This window comes from Nilaparvata lugens, chromosome 4 (assembly GCF_014356525.2).
Source record: "Nilaparvata lugens isolate BPH chromosome 4, ASM1435652v1, whole genome shotgun sequence".
In the NCBI taxonomy this organism is placed as follows: Eukaryota; Metazoa; Arthropoda; class Insecta; order Hemiptera; family Delphacidae; genus Nilaparvata; species Nilaparvata lugens.
In genome coordinates this window covers 44,225,954-44,248,674 of record NC_052507.1, presented here as the reverse complement: position 1 = coordinate 44,248,674, position 22,721 = coordinate 44,225,954, and the positions used below count along the sequence as shown (strand labels likewise).

At 34.1% G+C, this 22,721-nt stretch overlaps 1 protein-coding gene across 2 annotated transcripts in view; it reads right to left on the bottom strand.

Moving 5' to 3' along the window:
- The window catches only part of LOC111049581, a 53,330-nt gene that overhangs the window by 11,584 nt on the left and 19,025 nt on the right, over positions 1–22,721 (bottom strand). For both annotated transcript variants that reach the window (XM_022335695.2, XM_039427515.1), the window contains exons 2-8: positions 21,867–22,251; positions 20,129–20,287; positions 19,448–19,511; positions 19,046–19,139; positions 17,374–18,532; positions 15,990–16,375; positions 11,501–11,678 (exon numbers count right to left, since the gene is read on the bottom strand). In XM_022335695.2, the coding sequence (XP_022191387.1) occupies positions 11,501–11,678; positions 15,990–16,375; positions 17,374–18,532; positions 19,046–19,139; positions 19,448–19,511; positions 20,129–20,275 (2,028 nt within the window). In that variant the 5' untranslated portion in view covers positions 20,276–20,287; positions 21,867–22,251. The remainder of the gene's footprint in view (positions 1–11,500; positions 11,679–15,989; positions 16,376–17,373; positions 18,533–19,045; positions 19,140–19,447; positions 19,512–20,128; positions 20,288–21,866; positions 22,252–22,721) is intronic.

The window sequence follows — 22,721 nt, the reverse complement described above, 5'->3', positions numbered from 1 at the left end:
TGGAATAGTATCAAAAGCTTTTTTGATATCCAAGAAAACCGCTATAGATTTGTAATTGGAATTCAGGTTTTGTGAAACAGAATTAGCAAATTTAATTAATGCATCTTCCGTACTCTTCTCAGCCTGAAATCCAAATTGATTTTCATTTATTATTTTATCTTTGCTCAAAAACAGGACTAATCTCTTCTTTATAATCTTTTCCATAATTTTTGCCAGATTACTGATAAGACTGATTGGCCTGTAATTGCCAGGATTTGATGGATCTCCTTGCTTGAAGAGAGGTTTTATTTTGGCTTTTTTGAAGTGTTTGGGGAAGTAGCCTTGCTCAAAACATTTATTAAAAATCGTGGCTAGTGGTTGTGAAATAGTGTGGCCTATTTGCTTGAGTACTGTGTTATTGAGATTATCCATTCCTGAGGCGCAATTATTCTTCAGCTCTTTTATTGTCTCTTCAATTTCTTTAGAATCTGTTGGTCTCATGAAGAAAGAATTCAGTAGAGGTGTTTCGGTTATATCGTTGTTGTGATCAAATTAATATTATTATTTTACCGTTGATACAATAATAATGTAACATGGTATCTTTTGTATATGTATATATAGCCTACTTTGTTTAAAAGTGATAGATTATTTTGATAATTTTTGTTTTCAGGCAAATTTTCAATACAAAACAATTTTTATAAAACTTGTATTTATTATATCTCAGTTTATCCCTCTATGAAAAACAATCTATATAGTCAATTTGACCACTTGACAAGTAAATCACTGATCGAGACTTTGAAACCTATATTCTGTATTTTTGAAAAGCTTTTTATTCAATTCAAATTTGGAAAATCAGTGAATACTATAGAGTGAATAGTAAATAATATTATAATAAGTAAGTAGAATTGATCCCGTCAACCATATCCTATCGTAGCCTATTTACAACTAATTTTTTTTTGCAGATGTGGTTCTGGTTTAAGATAGTATTTCTGTAGAAGTACACTATTAAAGTGTCGGTATATAAATATAGTATTAACGATTTCTTTTTGTATTCAAGTTCATACATCGTTTTATTCCACTTTTTTCTTGTATTTGCATCTGTGGAGAGAAAAAGGGGTAAAACCTATCTCAATGGGGGCATGGGACAGTCAAGCTAGAACAATACAACTGCGAGACCCTTTGGCAGGTAGATTTAGCTCATTTTCGACCCTTGTGCAATGAATCGTATGCCCCCATCCTGTTAAGTTTAGTGACGTTATTCCACACTTAGACTTTTACTGCGGGATTCCCATTTCCGTGTTATGTACAGGTTCATAATTTACAAGTTATAATTTCCAACTATTAGACAGTCTATACTCTGTAGCTCTTGGTGTAACATGGAGTTTTTGCAGAGCTTATCAAGATGCGACAAAGATCTAAACCGTGAAGGCATATACCAGTTTTTATTGATGTACAATCGAATTGCTAATCAAAGGATATTATGTTTGTCGTGTGGTAAAAACGAAACCCTGCAATTAAATGGTGTGTTACACGCAACAAATAATTTTAGTATAATATAACGATTTTGTAACTCATATCAGGTTGTAATTAAAAATTACTCATTCATTTTTGTAACTCTTATCATATGTACACATTGTTTCAAAACAGAATTTTCAAGTAATTCTTATTGAATCTAGAAAAATAGTTGAATTCCATCATTATAGATCACAATTTTCAGCCTATTCTAATATTATCAAAGAACTAATTTCCTTGAGCTAATTGATATTTTTTGAACGATACATATTATGTCGAGTTGTAAGTTGCGGACCAGAGTGGTGGATTTTGGAGTAGGTTTTGAAAAAATATTTTATGCTGCTAAACCTATTTGGATGGGGGCATTAAGAGATCTATTGTTTGATATTGGTTGAGCATTGACATGGGTTGATAGTTATTGTTTCCCATTCAACCAGCGTTGAAGGAGGGGTGGTATTGTTCTCTCTTGACCATTCCATGCCCCCATCCAGATAGGTTTTACCCGAGAAAAATTATTTTATTTTGTTTAATTACTGAGAGAAAAAAACAATATTGAACAACAAGGTACAATGGATTAATGTTATAAGCCTCCATAAGTGTAGGGGAGTGTCTTCAACTAGCTTCAAGCTTGCTTAACCCAACTGTCCAGTTGGGAGTGCATTTGGTAGTGCTTATTTTGGGACTGCATTTGGTAAGTGCATTACTTAATGGTGTTTCATGTTTCAAATTTATGAACCAGTTACATGCATAGATAGATAGATAGATTAAATAGCATTCACTGCCCACCTGAATCAGGGGGATCTGGAACTTGTCAAAAAATCTAAATGGTCGAACAAAAAAGACACAGCCCACAGTAACAAATACACAAGACACAGGGAAAGAAAGCACAATACCATTCATATGGAGTAATGTTGAATGTACTCTTCCTTTGAGTAAAAAGCACTCTTAGAGAAATCTATCTTTAATTGAGATCTAAAGTTGCGTTCAATCATACTCTTCATGAAATCAGGTAAAATATTAAATAATTGGATGCCAGAGCTTCTGATGCATCTTTTTCCATTTTCATCGAAAAAACACACTGGCGTCTGCCGAACGTGACTTTATCACAATGCAGCGCCTTTCATTTTCCTTTGATCTCCCAATAGAATTTGTTGACCTATTCAGTTGGAAAAATAACTAGTAGTTCTGTGAACAGTAGACCTCGCAAAGTTAAAAACCACAGCCTCCATCAGGGTGAATTATGTGCTGTTATGACGTGTCGGCGAAATATCGGCGTGTAAGGCACTAATGACTGAAATGTATCGTCAATAATTACTGATATCAAGTATAATTATTATCATTAGAATGCTGATAATTTGTTGTAAACAGCTACAATCGTACCGAGTTGAAGTACCTACTACTTTGAGTTATCAATATTGCATGCCTCATCGCTTGCAATAGTTCACACGACAGCTGATTTTTTACCAAATTACATTGGGATATTAATTGCATGCGTCATTTCATGCAATTAATAATCCACTCGACACTTGAATCTTAGACCTCACTTCGCGCGGTCAATGAAATTTTGGATATCTGAGTTCTTTTTAAAGTCCTATGCTATTCTACTTGTTCTACTGAGCCAGTGCCATTTTGATTTTTTTCATAGTACATGGCAGTTTGAAATTAACTGTTCTATTGATTTATTCTAATCTTGTCTACAGAATTGTGAAACTGTGGCATATGAGGAGTACTGTATGTCTAATCATCAGCAATTTAAAGAGTAACATACCTGTTAAATTTCATTGAAATCTATTGCCACGTTTCGCCGTATATGTGGAACATAAAAATATTTAAACATAAAGAGAAATGCAAAACCATCGACTTGAATCTTAGACCTTGTCTAGTCTTGACTTACTCTCATAGTTGTACAGTCAGTGTCAGTGAGATTTTCTGCGCACACTTCATTGTTACCATAATATTTAGATGATGGTATTTCTAGATGAAATAGATCGGCGTGAATACGCCGAATGGATCGACTCGTATCATTTGAGGATAAAGATAATGATGATGAAACACTATTCTGTTAAAAGGAATAGTCTCCATTATGTTCTTAGAGATTTGCTTGTGATCATGTTTCTATAAAGTCGTCATTTTATCAATTCGAAGATCAGCCTTCAAAAATTTACGTCAACTTATACATTTCAACTCACGTTGCTACACGTTTCAACTTAGCAAAAGGACAGAGGGAATTAGTATTATTATTCTCTTGAGCCCAGGAAATATCCCTGTCATTGTTCTTGGTACCTTATACAAAAGGGACTCCATAATACAAAAACAAATCAGTCCTTGCCGGACAAAGCTAGAGAAAGAAGAAGAAGAAGAAGAAGACGACAGGAGGAGAAGAAGAACAAGCGAGAAGAAGAAGAAGATACCGTAATAGAAAAAGGACACAGAAGAAGAAGAAGAAGGAAGAAGAGGAAGAAGATGAAAAATAATAAGAAAAATATAGATAGGAGAAGATTATAACCGATGAGTACACTATTTTATCTATAACCACTCTTCTGTTGAATTTAAAACTTATAAATTACTGGTGGTACTCCCATACGGTAACAGTCAGGGGTGTATTCAAATACCGTTGGATAACATCTTTCCAATATTGTTTCATTCATCTAGAAGTATATAATCTGTTCTTTCTTACATTGATATCACTTATGCATAAGTTACTGCAGTATCAAAATTTGGCCTTAACCTGAACAATTGAAAGTCACATTTAAATAGTTATTTTGGAGTTTGGTAGAAATACATTTACATGGAATTCAATTTATTCATTGAAGGCAATCTACATAATTCTAATAGGTTCTGATAACCCATAATGATAAAATAGGTGTTCAATGAATAAATGAAGCCTAACAACTTGAAATATATCTCAAATTATTTAAGATTAAATTGATTCTACCTCGGTGCTAGTCAGCTTTACATTTGTACATGTATCATTGTATTGAATCATTAAATATTTGATGATTTTGGTAAAACGACATCCTAGACTAGTAGTTCTATGAACAGTAGACCTCGCGCAGTTATAAAACACAGCCTCGTCTCATACTGTCCATAAGAGTAAATCCTGTTTGTATGTTGTGTCGGCAAGATGTCGGAGTGAAAACGGCTAATGGCTGTTGGGGATAGTGTATCAAAAATATGTTAACATCAAAAGCTAATCTCCTTCAACACACTGGCAACAGGTCAGCCCGAGTTGAAAGCAGATAAAGGTCGAGAGAAAATACTATGTTTTCTTTCCGTTATTAATTGCATGCGTCATTGCATGCAATGAATAGTCAACACGACAGCTGATTTTTTACTAAGTTACATTGCTATATTAATTGCATGCGTTATAGCATGCAATTGAAAATCCACTCAACAGCTGAATTATTATGGATGATTCTATTCTGATTTTTACTGTAATATTGGCGTTCGAAGGAGACTTTACCTATTGTATTAACCTTAAAATGCAAAATTTCCAAAAAACCTTGTTTATACGTCGAGGCACAATTTAAAAAGAAATATACCTGTCAAATTTCATGGTAATCTATTGCTGCGTTTCGCCGTAATTGCGGAACATATAAACATAATGAGAAATGCAAAGCCGTCGACTTGAATCTTAGAACTCACTTCGCTCGGTCAATAAATCGAAATTATAAGAAACCACAAATATCCTGGATGAAAAGGGGAATCAATTGCTATGTAGATTTGAATCTAAATGTCTAGGATACACTAAACAGTCCACTAAATTCATCATTTTTTCTCCACAGGAGAAACGTTTAAAGCTGACATCAAATGATGTCACCACATTATTTACGTATGCAAATTAAATATTTATATATGTATGTCACGTGGATTGAAGGAGCATTGTTTGTCACGTTGTTTGTTGATTGAAGGAAGATTCTATTTACTATTTGAATAAATCATAATGTAATTTACTTATCCACTTCGAGATTTACATAGATTGAAAAATAAATTTGATGTCCAATGTTTTTTCAAGCCAAGTGCATCAATTAATGCAGTTGTAGAGTCAGCTAGGGAACAAACTAAAGACTTTGATGAAAATGACTATCTAATTGTACTGGGTGGCTCAAATAATATAAATGAACCTAACTTGAATCATCTTCCTCAAGTAACAGAAAAAATCAAGGAAATTGTACCACTCAGCAAAAAAACAAACTTAATAATAAGTACTATTCCTAATAGGTTTGATAGGCCAGAATTAAATGAAGCAATCAATTCGACAAACAAATCAATCCATAATACAATCAACAGCCTAAAAAATAAGAATTCTAAACAACTGGGGATTTGTTTTCTAAATGAAAGGCTGAAAAGACATAACTTCACTAATCATGGGTTGCATCTAAATCGATCTGGCAAAGTAATCTTTTGTAATAGATTGGCAGAGCTGATTGAAAGCCGTTTGCAATCCTCTGGTTTAAAAACAGTCAAAAAAACAAATAACGATTTTTTAGTAAATTGGCTCAAAACAGGGAAAGGGAAATAGCTACAAATGCTAGAGATAGAGTAGCACAAGATGGTAAGGTTTTTAGTATTTATCATCAAAATATTCAGTATCTTCGCAACAAAATTGACAGATTAGAAGTATTTCTTAAACAGGAGGATCCTGACATTGTTATTTTCACAGAGCATGGCTTAAAAATAAAGGAAATAAATCAAGTTAGGATTCCAGGCTATTCACTGAGATCAGAATTTTGTAGAATAGCTCATAGAAGTGGTGGTGTATGTATATTCACTAGCAATGCTAAACATACCCAAACTTATGAACTGGATTTTGTTAAGAGATTTTCTGTTGAGATGGATTTAGAGGTGACGGGACTAAGGTTAAAAATTGATGATCGATTTGAGGTAGCAGTGTTAGGTATCTATAGGTCACCAAATGGAGACTGGCAAAAATTTTGTGAGCTGCACTTTTGGAAATTACAACCGCTCGTTTCACAAATGTTATAGTAGTAGGAGATTTCAATACCGATTTTGCCAGGCAGGATAAAATGACAGAGGATATTAGAGATATTATTAATATGAATAATTTAGAAATTAAGGTCCACGAATATACAAGAGTAACTCGAACTTCACAGACAATTATTGATAATATCCTCACACATATAGAAGGTTGTAATGTCAGGTTAGGTAGCTCAGATCTATCAGATCATAACTATCAAATTTTAGATGTTAAGTTGCAGGGCCAGAATCCAAGCAGAAAAAAAACTTTTGTGAAAGAAATTCAGCAATATGAGCTAGGAAATATAAATTGTTTGAAGCAGGAACTGCTTCAAGAAAATTGGAGTAGTGTTTATAACAGTTGTAACCTAAATTACAAATATAAGCAATTCATTGATACTCTAAGATTTCACATTAGTGTATGCTGTCCAATAAAAAAAGTCAAAGTAAAAAGTAAATTAAACAAAGTAGATGAATGGATAACTGAAGATATTCTTACTCAAAGAAATATTGTTAGGGAAGCTTATGAGGAATTTAAATTAGTGAGGGATGTTCCGAGTGAAGTCAAATACAAATGTCTAAAGAAAAACTATGCAAAAGAAGTGAGGAAAGCTAAGTGTAAGAAAACAGCTGAAATATTAACAACTAGTACCAATTTTAACTCTGCTGTTTGGGAGGTAATTAATAGAAATAGGAGAGCAGCTCAAAAAGATACAGTTACTAATGTCCCTAGGATAATCGATGAACATGGAAATTATATGGATGATAGTATAGACATTTGTAACTTTTTCAATAAGTATTATCAACAGGTTGCATATAATCTCCAAAAGTCACTGAACACTAATACTTATAATACAACTACATTAAATGCTGAGCCAATTGAAAAGGTATTTAAATTTCATCCATTATCAAGAGATGAGTTGTCAAGAATAATAAAAAATTTGAATAACAAAAAAACAGTAGGATTGGATGGGGTCTCAAGCAAAATTTTAAAAGAATGTGAAAATGAATTACTGGACCCTTTATTGCATCTCCTTAATACTTCACTAGAGCAGGGTATTTTCCCTGATGATCTGAAACAAGGAAAAATTTTGCCAATTTTCAAGAGCGGTGATTCTGAAAGAGTTGAAAATTATAGACCCATTAGTATTCTAAATGTAATAAGTAAAATTTTTGAAAGAGTAGTTTTAAATAGGCTATTGATGCACCTGGAAGAAATTAATTTCATATGTGATGAACAGCATGGGTTCCAGAAAGGGAAATCTACTAAGACTGCAATAGTATCCCTTGTTGAAAGACTAATAGATATAATAGATTCAGGTGAGAAGGCAGCCGCAATATTTCTTGATTTATCCAAAGCTTTTGATTGTGTGAACCATAGAATATTATTGGAAATACTAAAAACTGTAGGTGTAAATGGTATAGAACTAAAATGGTTTGAATCATATCTCATAGGTAGAAACCAGTGTGTTGAGCTTACCAAGTCTACCAAGGTAGATGGGAATGAAATAGTAAAAATTAAATCTCAAAAACTGGAGGTCCAGGCTGGAGTACCTCAAGGCTCAATTCTGGGTCCCTTACTGTTTCTGTTGTATGTGAACCAATTACCAAAAGAGTTAAAAGATCACAGAGCTCTGTTGTTTGCTGATGACACATCGCTTATCTTTAACAATTATTTATTAGATAGTCTAGAAATAAATGCTTTTACTGGAGTACAGTCAATTGTCCAATTCTTGAAGCATAGGCAATTAACAATAAATAGTAAGAAATGTCAATTCCTACAATTCAAAAGTAAATATAATTCAGTAGAGGATAGAGAAATAAATGTGTTTGTAGAGGAAAATGAATTAGACCAAGAAGAGAAAGTAGCATTCTTGGGAATTTTATTGGACAGGAAATTAACATGGCATCCTTACATTGAGAGGATATGTAATAAGATATCATCTGGGGTATTTGTCCTGCGGCAGCTTGCTAGGCTGAATGATAAAAAACTACTGTTAACTGCTTACCATGGACTTATACTATCTCATATTAGGTATGCTATTTTAGTATGGGGTAATTCATCTCAACAAAATATGGACAGGGTGTTTAAGATTCAAAAGAAGGCACTCAGATGTATAGAGAAAGTGAATAGGTTAGACTCTTGTAGGCCTTTATTTAAAAAGCTTGGTCTATTAACTGTGCCATCTTTGTATGTATATGAAGTTGTAATGCATGTGAAAACGAGTGGTGTGATCCAGAATTCAGATGTTCATGAGTATAATACGCGAAACAGAGCAGATTATCATATAATGGGTCACAATAGTAGGTTATTTGAACAAAAACCAGATTATATTGGTAGGAAATTTTATAACAAGCTACCTCAAATCTTGAAAAGTAATGATGATTTGAAGATTTTCAAAAAACAAATTAAAAAATATTTAGTTGATAGAGCTTTTTATAGTGTACAAGAATTCCTTTCAAACCTAAACTAGGTTGAACTACTTAGTGTTAGAATTATTATGTAATAACATGACTTGTCTTATACTCCATGACTGGAGTCTTTAGGACGTAATCTTAAAAAAAAAAAACATAGTGATAATAAGTGATAAGGAAATGAAATGTATAGCAAACACTTCAGTTGCTATGTAGGCCTACTGTATTGTATTCTGTAGTGTCTTATTTTTTACTAAAGTGATGAAGTATCAGAAAATACTATTATTCAGCATTGTTATGTATTATTTTCAAGGTAATTTTTTCTCTTTCTTTTCAATAATTTAAAATTTGTTATTTTTTAAAATAAGTAGATAACTTAACTATTGTTTGTTTTTAATCATATTATTTGTATTATTTTTTTGTATTGTTATAATACTTGATAGAGAGTTGAGTGTAAGAGAGGGTCGACTGCGCCCTAACTTCGCTCTCTAAGAAAAATAAAGGCAGTGATTCTATTCTATTAATGTCACCATAATATATATGTATATATATTAAAAAACAGATGACATCCAATTTATTAGAGCAAATGGAATGTCTTCATCTTCATGTGTAGGCAACACACCACACAAACCTTGTTCCTGTGAGACTGACCTTGTCTCTGTGACACTCCACTTGTTCGAATGGGACTCTACCCCTCTTCTTGTTCCAGTGAGACTGAACCTTGTCACCTTGTCTCTGTGGGAACTTGTTCCTGTGAGACTGCCATTTATAAAAATACTTGTTCCTATGAAACTTGTCTCTGTGACACTAATATCGTTCAAAAACACTACTTGTCTCTGTGAGAACTTGTCTCTGTGATACGGACCCTTCAGAATTGGTAATAGAAATCAACTGGCCAATAGTCAGATAATACAAAATACAAATTGACGGTATGAAAACGTATTAAGGATAGCATGAATAAGATTGATTGAAAAAACAATAAACAAATAAATAAACAAAGTTGTAAGAGCCGTTGAACATTGGCTTCACATAATGGGATTGTAATATTAGGGTACAACTACACTGAAAGCGGAGCGGAGCGTGGCGTGGCGTGGTCAGAGCGTTCATGAAACACACTGGAAGCATCTGAGTTAATTTTATTAACCCACTCTGTCCTAGCAGGCTTAGCTAAAATCCAATACTTTAAGTACCGTAATTGTTTTCATAAAGTAATGTCCGTGCAAACTTGGACAACGCCATCAGTACTTAAAGTATTGGATTTTAGCTAAGCCTGCTAGGACAGAGTGGGTTAATAAAATTAACTTAAATCGTAGACTATTTGGTGAATATCACCATCTGTTAAATGTTTTAAGAAAGCATGAGTGCCGATTTATCGAGTACATGCGAATGTAGACTTCAACCTTTGATTACATTTCAACAAGAGTGAAGCCTGATTTGGAAAAACAAGTCACTGATAATAATTAGAATTTTAATTCCAATTATTGGAGGAATCCAATATTTCCTGAAGAGAGACTTGTAATTAAAAATTAATTACAAAGTTTGTGTTTCTTCAATGGTTTCAATTTTTTTTAATAACTCAATATTATTTGTTACAAATGGTAATTGAGTGGAATATTTCTAATAAATTTATTAATTCAAGCCATCTGAATTTAAAATATATAGTTTCCATGTTCATTTTGGACTAAAATTTTATAAAAATTGTACACGTTATTCTAACCTTATCTTGGACTTTGTCACCTATAAATTTGGAAAAAACATAGTACAAAGAATACCTTATTATTTTATCTACCAATGTTATTACATAAGTCTCATTTTCATTAACAATACCATTTTCAATTTTTCAAATAAATTAACACTAAGGTAGCCGTATTTCATAGAAATTTGAATGAAATGGATTAGAATAGCCTTACTTTTGATTTCAAACTGCAATAGATGAATGTTCTTTGAATAATCAAATAATACACATTACAGGGGAATTTTGGCAAACATTAAATTCAATATACTAGTGTACTAGATGGTAGTAGAAAATGTAGTAGAACAAGTGCATTATTATGTTCAAGAGTAGACTACTAGTATATACATTAGTACGGCACTCGCACTTTGACGATCCGCTCTTAGACGCTCCATAAAACAAACCAGCTTGTTCCAAAGTTTGACGCCACGCCCCGCTCCGCTCCGCTCTGCGAGTAGACGCTTGCAGTCTGTTTTAGCTCATTACTCAACATGCTATTGTTCACGACGCTCCTTGACGACACGCCACGCTCCGCTCCGCTTTCAGTGTGGTTGTACCCTAAAATGGGCTAGCAATTCCTTTGCCTTTATTAATTTTCATTTGAATTTCTCAAGATGTATTGATTTCTTATTATTTCTAGGCTATATATACCTCCTGACGTTGGATAAATAATAATAATAATAATCTACTGATCGGATTCTAATTCTAAGGCTTTTGTTGGAAAGGCAATAAATTAATTTGTTTGCCATAAATCTTCGCTGATTGAATAGATATTTCAATTGTTGGCATTCAATCAAGTTCAACGTGATGTAAAAGAATTTATTGTATCTTGACAACAATTCAAAAACTCGCGTTGGTTGAAAAATTAAAGAAAACTGACGATACCTGAGTTGAATGCATAGCAGTAGCAGAGTCATCGCTGTTCAGGTAAAGATCTTGCATGGAGCTCAAATTTGATAACAACTCTTCTCCTTCTTCCAAAATTTCATCTTTCAACTTGATGTACTGCTCCTCGACTGCCACGCGAGCATCTCCGTTCACTGCGCCGCCCCAAACATTACACCTGCAACAATAAAATATTAAACATTTATTTACTATTAGCTTACCCGGCGAACTTCGTACCGCCAAAAAGTCAATGTATCTCATGTCACACTTGACTTTATTTGGTGAATCATGAAATTTATCTGACAGTCAATATTTTCATTTACATCTCAATACGGACTTCCTATGTGCTTAGTCATGCAGCATTTATTATTCCGACATTGCAACATATTCTCGATCAATTGGTAGTAATATATATCAGTAAAGTGTTGGATTAAAAAAATAGATACCGGTAGATTAAATCAGTGTTTCAAAGATGAATTTAATGTTTTCATAGTTGTTGATTATCAATAGATGGTCAAGGAAATATGCGATATACGGTGAATATCACAGAATTCCATATTCTTTCCAATTTTAGGATGAATATAAGCAAAGCTAAATTTAAAAAAATCAATTTATTCTATCATTCTTCAGTAATTAATGATTGCAATATGAACAACTCTCTTTCAAGAGATGAATAATTATTTTCCAGTTACTCATTTATAGGGTAGTGATAATTATTTGTATAGGTCTTCTAAGGAACGATTATCTACAGCTGGTATCAATCAACTACGGTACACTAACTTCAACTCCAAACCACCGTTTTAATACCAGTACACAATTGATCACAGGGTAACGTGTTTATTATACAGCTGGTAACTTTAGATGCTAAAATATAAGTGGACACTCGGCCTAAAATTTCAAAAACATAGGTCTGTAAAAGGATTAATAAATAATTATTATTAGTCCCCCTATTAAAATTTCTGTTCAGAAACCATCCCCAATATTCACACAACATATTCCCAAAGTTTCATGCCGTTCTGTCAAGTAGTTTTCGAGTCTATAGGGAACAAACAAACAAACAAACACACAAACAGACATTCATTTTTATATAGATAGATAGATTATAGAGAAAACATCCTGTGATATTGCTTGTTAATGTTGGTTAGTGAAGGAGCAAAAAATATTACGTCAGTGATTGTCTCTAACCGCACAGATAAACGTGGAGCCTTAGGTTTGATATTTGGTAAAATAAATAAAAAGGTAATTCGTAGATGCATTATCATTATTTATTTGATAGAACATAAATAAGATTGCTACTGAATTCAGAGCGGCTTTTCCGGTCAGGCGAGAATACGTATTTTTGTTTTCTTCTGTTCAGTCCAGTCCAAGGCCAACCATCAACTCAATTTTCAATGTAGGCCTTGCCTCATCCTTAACTTATACCATTGGAGGTTATGTTTAAAATTGAACTATGCAATCAGATCTTAGGACAGATAACTATGAAATTACTATTGATCAAGTTTCACCCACTCGTCCTGTCCAGTTCCAATATGTGATCTGCCTAATCATAATTTTTTATTCTTGAATCTAAGTTCAAAATCATTATGAGCTATGTATAAGAACACTTTTTATTGGGATTCTCCTGGCATGTCAGGAATTGTGATGCATGACAACTCGGCCTAACAGTGCTGGTGCAACCAAACGACTTCTCTAGCAAATCAAAAGGGATAGGTTCATCACCCACCATACAAACCTGACTTGGCCACTAGTAACCTATACCTTTTCCAAGAACCTAAGACATTACTTCGAGAGCAGAGCTTCCTAACAAACGAGGAGCTCCAAAACAACGTCATAACCCACTTAAACCCATTTGGCGGCAGCATTTTACGAAGAGGGTTTTGGTAGGCTGGTCCACTGGTATGACAAATGCCGCAAACTTTACGGTAATTATGTTGAAGAATAATCAACATGAAAGTGTAAGTACTTCTGATGGAAGAATTATCATTTTATTGACCGAAGCGAAGCTGAGGTCATAGTTTCGACTCGATCGGCTTTTGTCTGTTTGTATCGCAGTTACAGTCGCAGTCCGATTTGGATGAAATTTGGTATGCAAGTTCTTTGAAACAAGGCGCAGAAACGTATGTGTAACTATTTTTGATAAAACCTCCGTTTTTTGTAATTTAAAAAACCGCAGACGAACCTCCATCCAGAAAGTTACTTTTTCGTATCTAGCGCCGTTATCTTTGAAGATACAGCAATTTTTAATCTTTTCAAAATGAAAGATCCTTGGATTTACGATAAGTTAAACATAAATAATATTGCTACTAAATTCAGAGTATTGTATCGTGCCCACAATAAATATAAGTAAAAAAAATAGCTCTAATTTTTAGAATAGAAATTGTGCCGCTCTAATATGTGCTGTATTGAATGAATGATATCGTTGGAATGATGAAAGAATGCTATCGAGCTATTTTTAGAGTGACATATGTACTACTAGAAAACAAGGCAGTGAGAATACATACAGAGATAGCTTTAGTGAGCAGGGTTTGCTATTACACTACTCATTCATTTCTGTATCACTCAGATCTCAGAGGACAAGAGACAAGAGTTGTCAGCGGTGAACCTTGAGAACGTCTGAGCCGCTCCAAATCATACTGTATTTATTAATTGAAGAAAACTTCTCACTTGATTGCACCGTTTCTTCCCTTTTCAACACGAATTTTCCCTGTTTCATAGATGAATAGTTTCTAGACCTATGGAGCCGGCCGGAGGCATCACAGATTAGTTAGCTTTTGTTTTCCTTTTAGTATGAGATCGGAAACCGACTTGTAAGCATTAATATTCTGCATAGGCATAACAAGCCATAACATTGAAAACACTTTTCACGAAAAACATTATTATCAACCTGTCAACAAACCCATCTTATTTAGAATCATTTTCCGTCTCACTATCGTCTGTGAGACGATTAATCGTCTAAATTGCCTACTGCATATTCCATTCTTCTGTCAGTTGACCGATTCCTTATAATTAATTATTAGAAAGTTGTAATATTGTAAATATGGGGACGATGTACCTCCTTGAGAAACATTTATAAGTCCGGGGTCCCTGGGAACAATGTCTCCAGCACTTTCAATAGAGAAAATAATAGATGACATGGATAAATCTTCACAATATACTGTACTTTCTTAATGGCCCTTCTCATTAGTTTGAAAGTTGTAGGCTATTCATGAGCGAGGTCTACTGTTCGCAGAACTACTAGTATACATTCGTCTATTATTTATGTCCAGTCGGAGGTTGAAAAAATGACCCTTGTATAAAACATGAACTATTCAATTTTAAATAGATTCCAATAGATATGCTATTTCTAAATAGATTACTATAGTGAGATCTACTTCAAACTACAGTGGAACTTGGTTATAACGTAATTTAAGGAATCATACATGTAATTGCGCTATATCAGAGTGTCACTATCAAAAAATATATCTTAATTTTAAACAGAGGAAAAATAGAAAATAAAAATGGAAGACACACTTTTAATAAAGGTAATTTAGGAAATACACACTTCAACATACAGAGTGATTCACATAAAGTGTAACAATAGGTAACTTGTTAACCGTTCATTTCACAGAGAACTTTAAATGGACAACTAACTTCCCTTCTTTTATGTGACATTAACGACATGCCATTTTAATAGAAAATTTGGCCGCCATTTTCCAAAATGGAGGACAACTTTATTTTTTTTAAATGGCAACCACCATTTTTATTATATTTTTGGATTCTACGTAAAATTTCAAGTCATTTTTACTTGTCATTTTTTTGATAAACCCAAACGTCAATAAAAAAAATGACGAGAGTAAAAATGTCTTAAAATATTAAGCTACGTAGAATTCTAAAATATCATAAAAATGGGAGTCGCCATTTCAAAAATAAAGTTGCCGTTTATTTTGGAAGATGGCGGCACAAATTTTCTATTTTAAATGGCACAGAAAATAAGGGAAGTTGCCCATTTAAAGTTCTCTGTGAAATGAACGGTTTACAAGTTATCTATTGTTACACCTTATGTGTGAATCACCCTGTATATATAACAGGCCTATAACCGAATCTTACCTAAAAACTCAGGTCCAAAACTCAAAATACACTAAGTCAATTCACAACTTATAAGCACGATAATAGGAAGTCTGTAATTTTCTACTGCACAAAGAATTATGTAATTTTCTCCGTCTGGCTACGTTGTCATCTCAGTTCTCCGCCCAATTTTCTTGACGTTATTATAAGAGGTTTTATAATTTACTGCCAATAAATCCGAGTTTTTTACAATTCAAATATTACTTATAGATTGGCGGGACCAATATATAAATAAATGACATTATATCCGTGTTGACACTACGGCCGAGATCACAATAGCCAGGTTACACTGTATCAGCAATCCTTATAAGGACATCTTTAAAGGGTTACTCCAATTTTTATAATCAAATGGTGACAGTTTTAAAAGCAGTGTTGTAATACTTACAAGTGCGGCGTGTCGTTACTCCATATGCTAGCCGGCCAGGTAGTGACCCAGCCGCCAACGGTGATAACTGTAGCAGCGGCGGCATCCCTCTCTATGCAATCCTCCACCTGCTTCTCATCACCGGGAAAGTACATCTCCCCCTCCCCCTCCTCGGCCACCACGTCGTCGTCGGTCTGGCAGAACTTTTCGTTCTGGCAGACACGGAACTTGGGCCAAAACACGCCCGGGTACTCGATGCAGCAGGCGTCTTTGAACTCGCGATACTTCTGGTTTTTGTCGGCGTCTAGGTAGAGTGCGCCACTGTCGCTGCGCTCAAAGTACACTTTCTCCATACTGCTGCTGATCTGGAACGTTGTGCCGTCCTCGTACTGCGGTTCCACAACCACCTTAACAAAACAAATCAATTATTGAACTAAAATAAAAATAAGTGTTACAGTGATATTCAAGCCAGTCCTACTCTACGGAACAGAATGCCTGACAGAAAAACACAAGAGTAGAGAATTACCTCCTCAGAAATGAGATACCTAAGGAGGGTGGTTGGAAAAACCAAAAGTGACAGTGAGAAATAGTGTAATCAGAGAAGCATAAAAACAGGAGGAACTGATTACCACTGTTCAAAGAAAAACCTTGAGATGGTATGGCCATGTAGCTCGGATGAGTGATGAACGAAAGGCAAGGCTAGACCGGAAGGAAGAAGAGGCAGGGGAATCAGTATGTAGAGAGTTGGCCTATAGTCTACCGCACGAAAATAGTCCGATAGAAATTGAAACAGATTGGTGCAACTTTTTCAAATAAGAGTTGATCAACGATGTCCACAGCTGATTATAAATGAAAATGCGTCATTTATTCATTCTTACAATATGACAACTCCCACTGAGTCTAACAAGACCCATAGTGGTACAAAAACAAAATAGCACTGTACCTGAATGAACATTATGTACAACAAATATACAAGTACAGTAATAACGTGGATTACATTGAAAACAAAATAGAAAGATTGAAAAGTAAAAGAGAATATAGAAAAAATAAAATAAAAAAAGTCATGCAGTTCGTGAACCTTATGCAAAACGAATTGTGTGTATTTAAGTATGTCATTATAAAAAGAATCACAGCTCCTCCTCGCTTTCACCCAGAAACGAGCATGAATTAATTTTTTTATAATACACCCGATTGAAAACGTCTATGGGTGCGGATGGGTGATGAGGTTCTTAGCCGTTCCAATGTCCATCGGACTATTTTTGTGCTGTTGACTAGTGTTGTTAATGTATATAACAATTTATATTGCAATATTAGCCTAGTATTTCAAAGACAAGACCCATTGCACAAATCGATGTATTTATTGGATAATTAAATAATTGTATATAATATGGATGTATGTGTGTACCTGTGCCTCTTCCTTCATCTCGTTAACAGCGATCGGCTGAAAGTGGGTGCGCATAGAGGTGAACAGATCCTCGTCTTCGTTCTTCGCCTCCCAGATATTCTTCAACTGGCAGCTAGCCACATGGCTCTTGTACTGCGACACCTTGTTGGAATTGGAGTTGGAGTTGGGCACCACCTCCATGAAGCAGCTGTCCTCTTTGTTGTGGTTGAGCGCTGACAGACTTGTGTCGATGAGTGTTTCTGGTGCTGGTGGCTGTGGTGGGCCGTCATCGAACGCAGAATAGAACTTGCCGCCATCGTCGATGTGCAAGCTGGTTCCTTCCACATCCGACCACTTGGCTGCTTTCATCTGCCACGGTGTGTCGGCAAATAGGTTTTCGCCATTGCTCCATTGTTGGGTCGGTTGGTTGTTGGTCGGATAGCAAGGTTGTTTGTCGTCGTCCCAGATGGACAGCGACGACATGGAGCAGTCCTCTTGTTGCTTGTCGTTGTTGTCGAGGATGAGTGACTCTGGCTCGGCGCTGCAGTCCATGTCGGCCGTGTCTGTCGACCATATGGAGCTGGTGATGTTGGTACCACACTGGATAAACGAGTTCATCTGTTGCCTCTTGTTGTTGATATTCTTATAAAACTCCATGGGCAAACTAGTGTTATCAGGTGACTCTAACAGCTGTTGAAAATCCATTGGCAAGTTCTCGTCGCAACCGTCCAGGTCGTCCGACCAAATCGACTTCACCTCTCGGTCGTACTTGGACAGAATGGCTCTCGCTGGCTCATTGGCTAGTTCCAGTTTCCTTGCCTTGCTACCATCCAACGTCACCTTCACCTTCAACAAATCATCCTTGCGATCCAAAGACTTGGCCATGTTCTTCCTTGCCTTGTGAGCGTGCTGCTGTTTCACTGTAGACCTTGATCTTGACCTCATTTTCTCTTTTGTACCCACATTTTCTTTCGATGCCTGATTTTCTTTGTTCTCCTCCTCCCACTTCTTCAAAATGCTACCCGAACTCTTTTCCTTGTTTCCAACTACTAGATTCGATAGGTTTCTACCGAACCCGCATTTCAGAAACTTTCTTTCGTAGTACGAGGGACAAGACCAGGCGCTAGTGAACGTAGCCAGCGCTGAATTTCCAGATTTATGCAATGTGTTTTCGGAAAACCTGGAAAAATAGTTCAGAGTTAGTACAATTGAATTTTTACAAAACTTATTATTATTATTAGCCCTCGTGCTCCCAAAGTGGAAGACGCTAAATGTGATTCATGATAGTTAATTAGACTTTCACTTTTTGAGACAATGCAGCTTTTGTTTCTCCAATCCATCTTGTTCCAACTCTTGGAGCTTTTACCTCTGGAATAATTTTCCATTCATTTATTTACTGTTATTCTATAACTATTTCGATTGATAATAATTTAATTAGTAATTTTTTGCTAAAACTAGATCTTTCAATACATCCCCCTCCATTGACAAGCGAATATGGAATTTACTATTTTTTTGTAATTCTATGTTTGGGAGGCCTCATGACATGACCAAAGAATTTATTTATTTATTTTATTTAATTCCTCTTATATATTATATCCCAAATTATTCATGAACTACTTTTATTGTTGTGTGAGTAGAGGAATCGAATTTTTTCAGGTCGTTTAGACCAACTAAAAAATTAATTAGGACTTACTTTTGTCCAGTTTCTGCAAATAAAATCGTGTCCTGGAAAGAGCAGGTTGGCGCACTGGTACTTGAACCGAACGTCTTTTGAGGGTAAGTTTCGTCTGCAACACAAGTCATGAAACATGTTCAATAACAGGCAACATAACTTCAAAATAGAAATGTAACATTATTTAATTAATTGTTTTTTGTAACAAGATCTTGCTTAAAGCAGTTCAAGTATACTAGCTTGACTTTTCATTATTAATGTTTAAAAATTGCTATTTTCCGTTAACCTTACATGCTATAAGCCTTATGATTAAATGGATTACTATACAAATAATTGTTCTTTTTAGAAACGTTGAAAACCAACAACAACAACAATAAAAATAATTGTGGAAAGATTTTGCCCACAGATAAATTAGAACCCTACCTTCACTTTCGAATTTCTTCAATTTCGTACGCAGCTCATCAACAAGTGATTCGATTCCACTAACCTGAAAAATAAATATATGAGCATTGAATCGTAAAATAGAAACACAAAAACTTGATTTCCATGAAAAAAAAGATTGTTGGAAAATGATGACTAATTACTTGATTTACATCGACAATAAAACATTAATAAAATGCATTACATTATGACTCATTACAAAATCATTAAAACAGTTAGGCCCACTCCTTGAAGTACGCCTCTTGACTCATCACTTGAAAATAGAGAAGAATAAAATAGAAATGACCGACGAAATGAATATCTTCATTATTCGCCCAAAAGAGCTAAGTTTGGAGAGTCGACCCTTTCTAAAACATGATTCTCTTAGTAGAAATGAAGAGAGCACTTAGTTGAATGTGCATAATTTTATTTAAAAAATGTATACACTAATTGACAGTGAACGTAAACAGAACAAAGCTATAAATCTTACTTGGTATTGTATTTCGATGTTTTGTAATCAAATTCAGTACATTTTAAAACATTGAACGTGTGTTTTCTGTAAAATTAATTTAAAAACAAAAAAATAATCTGCCAAAGAGTGTATACATTTTTTGTACCCCTCTGTACATTAGTATACCGTACTCTAATTATACTGTAATTAAATAAATAAATTAGTTTACTCACGTGTACTGAACTTTCTTTGAGGTTTTTGTGCTGGAGAATGTTAAGAATATGATGAGAGTACACAGTATCTATTCCTCTGGCTTCTAATTCATCCTCCAGCCAAATGCGTAGGGCTTCAGGCATCGAAAAAAGCTGTGGATACTTCATGCTACTCTGTGCCTGTAAAAAACCATGTTTTAATTGGAGCATAACTTGAATTAATACAACAATCAGCAGAAATTAATAAATAACAATTCACAGTTATATTAGAACTGACTAAAGTTTAAATGGAAGGTAGCCTAATGTAAAAATATATACTCTGAGTGAATCTCATGATACATTTTGTGTGAGATTTATGATTGTATTTTTTCTGCGAACTATGTTTTGACACGACCTAATATATTTTGGTGAATTGAATAAAGTAAGCTAATATGCAATACTAGACCTACAAAGAAAGAAAAATTATCGGATAATAATAAAAATATTTGGTGGAATAGAGTTGATTACTAGAATTCATCACATTATATGGATTCAATTAGTCACAATTGAAATATATTTTGTCTTTTTCAATGGATTAAGAGTTAATTCACCTTGTAATGAAATAATATAAATGGGTCACTTGGAAATTAATTTCCAATACTGATATGAGATTTTCACCAATATTTTATTTCATCTTCATTAGTTGAAAAATGGAATATTTCACACATTAGATCACTGAGATTTTTTACCAACTGGTTATACCTTTTTTACTTCATAAGAGACTAAAGTTCTAATTCTAAAATACTCCTTGATAGGTAAATGCAACAGCCTTCTTGTTGCTAGCATTGGAGCAAGTGATAAGAAAGGAAGACCTCTACATGAAAATAATTCTCTACGTGTGAAATATTTCAAATACCTTAAGTACAAAAAAGCAGTAAAGCATCCGATGAGATAGACTATTGACCTAGATTCAATAATTTATTAATATGCTCAACTGCAGACATTGAATAAATACACAGATGGATGTAATGAATTACTTTGTATGCATGCTACTGAACATTAAAACGTTACATACATACTGGTTGAATGATGCAGGAAATGGCTTATATTAACTCTGAAATTATTCAGAAATTATATTTTAGCTCAACTACAGAAGATTACAGTTTGGATTTTTTATGATCAAAACCAAGTTTTAGAATCAGCCAGAAATAAAACAAGACACCTTAACACTAAATTCAGGAATATTCAGTTTATGCTTCAATATAATAATTGTTGTTAAAACCGATTGAATGCAAACTATTTCAAGATATAATGCAATCTTTTCCGGTTAGAAGTTAAATAAAGTAGAGATTATATCCATTTGAAATTGACTAAACAAAGTTTGATTAAATGAGTCACTTAATTACTAAGATAACAAGGAAGCTTATTGGTCAGAGGTCGAACTGATAAGCTATCGCTCAGATAAGATAAGATACATGCGATAGCTACTCCTATTAGACGGGCAACCACCACAAGTGCTTCCTCCCAAAAATATAACTTACGAGTTGCAAAGGCTCTTGGTAGTTCAGAAACCACCTGAAGCTGTATCTAATTTTATCTCTCATCATCATTCCCGTTACCCACACACGCCTATAGCTCATGTGAGCATCACCCTCGGCAAAAATGAAATAAAAAAATTAAACAGCTTGTAAAATTCTAAATTAGAACGAGATTTGATATTTTAAACATTTGTTGATTGTTTCCAAATTGGTAAATTTTCGAATAGTGATATAATACAAACCTCAGCACAGAATCGAGAGAAATTCCATTATTTTTGGTGCAGATCGTTGTTTGGGTAATGTAGGGTCAACCGAATGAAACGGACTCTTGATAAAAATGCTTTTAATTTTACTCATGTCTAGTTGGATGCTCGATGCAATCGATTGAACCCATTTTGAAATTTCCTTTTATCAAATAGAAGTCGAATGTTGATGAGTTTCTAATGTCTTCCATTTCAAGCTTGAGTTCTGTGTTTTTAGTTTGTTTTTCAGAGTTAAAATTAAGTTTAAATCTGAGTTCGTTTCAAAATAATCAACACAAATAAAAATGTGTCGAATGAGGGTTAATTTAAATTATAGCTTCAATATTCGAATAATAAAGGAAGACCCTAATTTCCCATACTGCGTCTGAAACAATACAGAAAAAAAAACATTATATCAACAATACTAACAACTTACAATACTTTGATACAAGCATGAGTTCGGCCAAGATACAATTGAATCAACTCTAGTCTCTAATTAATTGATCACGATTTCATGTTTTTTAATTAAAAAAAATTGTATTACTGTTGTCAGAGTTTTTTGTCAACAGTCATTACTGTTACTGGAATATTTTCAATTTGATGCCGTTTCAAATACATAGATTACATAAAAAAATTCTGAATTAAAAGTTGCGGAAAAAATTGTGAATTCATATTATTTTTGAGAATATTTTGTATGAGTTCCGAGTGTATAAATTTGATTTGATTTCATGCCAATATAGTTGTATATAGCTTAATAATGAACACATGCCCTGATCTGAACAGCAATCTACCCAGATAGGGATATAATAGCTAACAGAGATGGTATTACATTTTTTGATAAATATTGAAGGTTTA